General features: G+C 36.9%; 1 protein-coding gene across 1 annotated transcript; it reads right to left on the bottom strand.

Annotated features, from left to right (window-relative positions):
- Positions 1–636: 636 nt before the first annotated feature.
- On the bottom strand, positions 637–2,545 carry LOC104213347 (uncharacterized). Its single transcript, XM_070155161.1, has 6 exons — positions 2,320–2,545; positions 2,138–2,213; positions 1,452–1,843; positions 1,251–1,360; positions 951–1,151; positions 637–891 (listed from the first exon to the last, which is right to left on the bottom strand). Exons 1-6 carry the CDS (start codon positions 2,543–2,545, stop codon positions 637–639), a joined length of 1,260 nt encoding a protein of 419 aa, XP_070011262.1.
- Positions 2,546–3,287: the final 742 nt, after the last annotated feature.

Below are 3,287 nucleotides of genomic sequence, written 5' to 3'. Positions count from 1 at the left end.
CTGTAGGTGTTGGCATAAAGGTAAATTCTGTGCCTTGACTGGGTTGAGATACTGGAGGTGCTTATAAGCTTATATCTTCTTCTGTTTCCTTATCTATTAAAGATCTTTGCTTCTTTTGAGGTTGCTTTGCCTTGCCTTTCCCCTTTGATGGTTGTTAAACAAAGAAGATAATTCAGGTAATATACACAAACACAAATAAAGCTAAACACAGCTAGATAATTGAGGTAAATTATCATGCCACAGGTCCTTGCATTATGGTTTGATTGTCCACATTTACCACATGTTATCACCCTACCCTTTCTGGACAAAGACCACCCTCCTTGCCTTTTAATTGCTTCATTCTTCTCCCTGTCCCTCTTAACCTTTGGCTTGCCAGCCATCTTCACAAAATCTAGTGGTTCCATTGTTTGGGAAGGTTCAATTTTCCAAAATTTTCCACCTGGAACAGGCTGTAATTTGTTTTTGTAAGTCAATAAGTATGCCTCCTTGCTAAACCACCAATGCATTCCTGTTAGTGGGTCTATATTCTTATGGAGCATAGTTGCAATATCATGAGGGCATGGGATTCCACTAAGACCCCATGCCCTACAAGTACACATCCCTAAATCCAGCCTAACACAATGTTTATCACCTCCCTCAAGACACTTCATACTCATTGTCACCATTGGCATTGACTTTACAACATTGACCAATCTGTATATACTCATTATACAATTGCATGCTTTTTGGATTGAAATCAATAGCCCATGTCTTCACTTCATCTTCATGTACCCTAATCATGTTCATGACCTTGAGTCTTATATCCTCCAACATCTTAATTATTGGCTTGAATCTAGAATCCAGAATCCACTTGTTAAAGGATTCAGTCAGGTTGTTATCAACTGATTGATTCTTGCATACAATATCCAAGTAAGCTCTACACCAAGCTTGAGGTGGATACTTCAACAGACCTCAACAGCTTCCTTCTTCAATTCTCCTAATTTCTTTAGTTGATCTTTAAATTCCTCTTCATATGTGTACCATGCACACCACCAAAGCGGCTTCTTGTGTTCTCCAATATTAAATGATTTGCACCAGTTGGCCTCAATATGCTTGACACAGAATCTGTGGTGTGCTTTTGGAAGGACAGTTCTGACAACTTCAGTTAACCCCTAGATATTTTCAAGTCAACCAAAAAAAATTATATCAGCTAGTGTGCATAAAACACCAAAGTAAATGACAGAAGAAATAAAATAAAACATGAAAGTTACCTTTTGCATGTCTGACATGAAAGTGATCCCTTCACCATCTTTGAGGTTCAAGGAATTCTTTAGTAATTCCATAAACCAAATCCAGGTTGCCTTTGTTTCTTTGTCAACAACTGCCCATGCCAAAGGGTAGAAGTGATTGCTACTATCCTGACCAATAACAACTAGCAATATTCCCTTGGACTTCCCCTTCAAAAAATGTACCATCAACACCAATATATGGTCTAAACCCCAAACTAAAACCCATTTTCATTGCTTGAAAGCAAATGTACATCCTAAGAAATCTTCTTTTCCCTTCAGCAAGTGTATTTTTTGAAAGATTGATAACAATATCACTTCCAGGATTACTTTCCCTTAATGCGATAGCATAAGCCTCAAGCTTATTGTATTCATCAGTAAAACTGCCCTCTAGAGTCTCCAATACCATCCTCTTTGCCCTCTTGCACTTCCCATGACTAACATTTAACTCAAATATCCTCTTCAAGTCAGCCATCATCTCCCTTACCTTATATTTTGGATCATCTTGTAACTTCCTCTTAAAATATTGAGCTATTGTGTGATAGTCAACAGTAGAATTATCAAATGAAGTGTCACAACTATGGTTTGGATTTAGGGTCTTAATTTTAACCCCCAGCATCCCCTTCCTTGGATACTAAACAAACAAAAGGGCAGTCTTTTGTGTTTGTGCAAGTATACCTAACCCTAATCTTGTCACTCTTCTCCAATTTCAGTTATTTCTTATTGGCCAAAGAATACAACCTAAGACACTTCCTAGCTTCTGCAGTATCCTTAAAGGTCATACCCTTATACAACTCCTTGTACTCATTAAGTTGTTCAGTTATGTCCCTCTTTTTTGTGATTTTAAGAGTTTCAGTTCTTCAGAATCATACCCATCAGCATCAGTACTAGAGTCAGACCCTATATCACTCAAGTTGCAATTAGTGCCAACCTCATCCACATTATGGTCTACAATATTGGATATACTATGTAAGGGAGGATCACATTCATCAACAAACAAACAGGTTGATTACTTTATATTTATTACAAATTAGCTTCAACAAATGTCTAATACCCTCATCCCCTACAATCTCATAAAGTGTACCACAAGGGCCTTCAATTATTAGTTGTTGAACTCCTACATACACCAGATTTTCTACGAACTCATTGACTAAATCAGCAAAAGATAGAAGGCCTGGGTCATACCCTTTCTTAATGTGCTGCACTTTCGTTGGGTATAGCACTTGTGGGTTGCAAATCCAGTCATCGCCATAATTAAATATTAAGTCAATTAATACCATCACTGACTTTCTGCAAACATGCAACAAAGAAAAGACAGAAAAAATTTAAAAAACAATAAAGAATTCTAGCAAAAGAGGCATAAAAAATAGGAATAAACATGTGAGATCCCCCTCCACAACAATAAAGAAAGACAGAATCTGCATTTACAGTGGCACTATGAGGGCCCTCCCTTAATAAAGAATTCACAACACAACAAATAACGCCAAAAATGCCAGACATGCAAATGATTTAAAGGACCCATTTCTTTACTACCAACCAAAAAGTAACCAAATTTATATGGGACTATCTAGATACAACAAAAAATGTAAACAATACAAAAATAAAAACCCTAAACCACATTTAAGAAATTATTCGAAACCCTAGAACACAAAACTTATACCAGCTAGAACATTCAACAAAATAGCATAACAAATCAACTGAAAAAACAAAAAAATGAACAATTTCATGGAGAAGAATGGTACCTTTGAACTCGTCTAACCCTAAATCGCCAAACTTCATGCGCAAACCTTCTATCGCCAAACTTCAGTAAAGAACTCGGACTTAGAAAAGAGAGACAAAACTAGGGCTGGCTGGTGTAAAATAAGAAGGGTTTTTATTTAAGTGGGGTTTTCATTTAATTGGGTATTGGGTTATTAAAATGGGTGAGTCGGGTAGTTAATTGTGAGATGGGTATTTAAGTTGGGTCTGAAAATTGCACAGACATTGAACACGTGTCCCCTCCGTTAATGAAAGGGTACAAAT

Source organism: Nicotiana sylvestris, chromosome 8, assembly GCF_000393655.2.
Source record: "Nicotiana sylvestris chromosome 8, ASM39365v2, whole genome shotgun sequence".
Lineage (NCBI taxonomy): Eukaryota > Viridiplantae > Streptophyta > Magnoliopsida > Solanales > Solanaceae > Nicotiana > Nicotiana sylvestris.
Note: the sequence above shows the minus strand (reverse complement) of the source record. Positions and strands in the feature narration are given on the sequence as shown.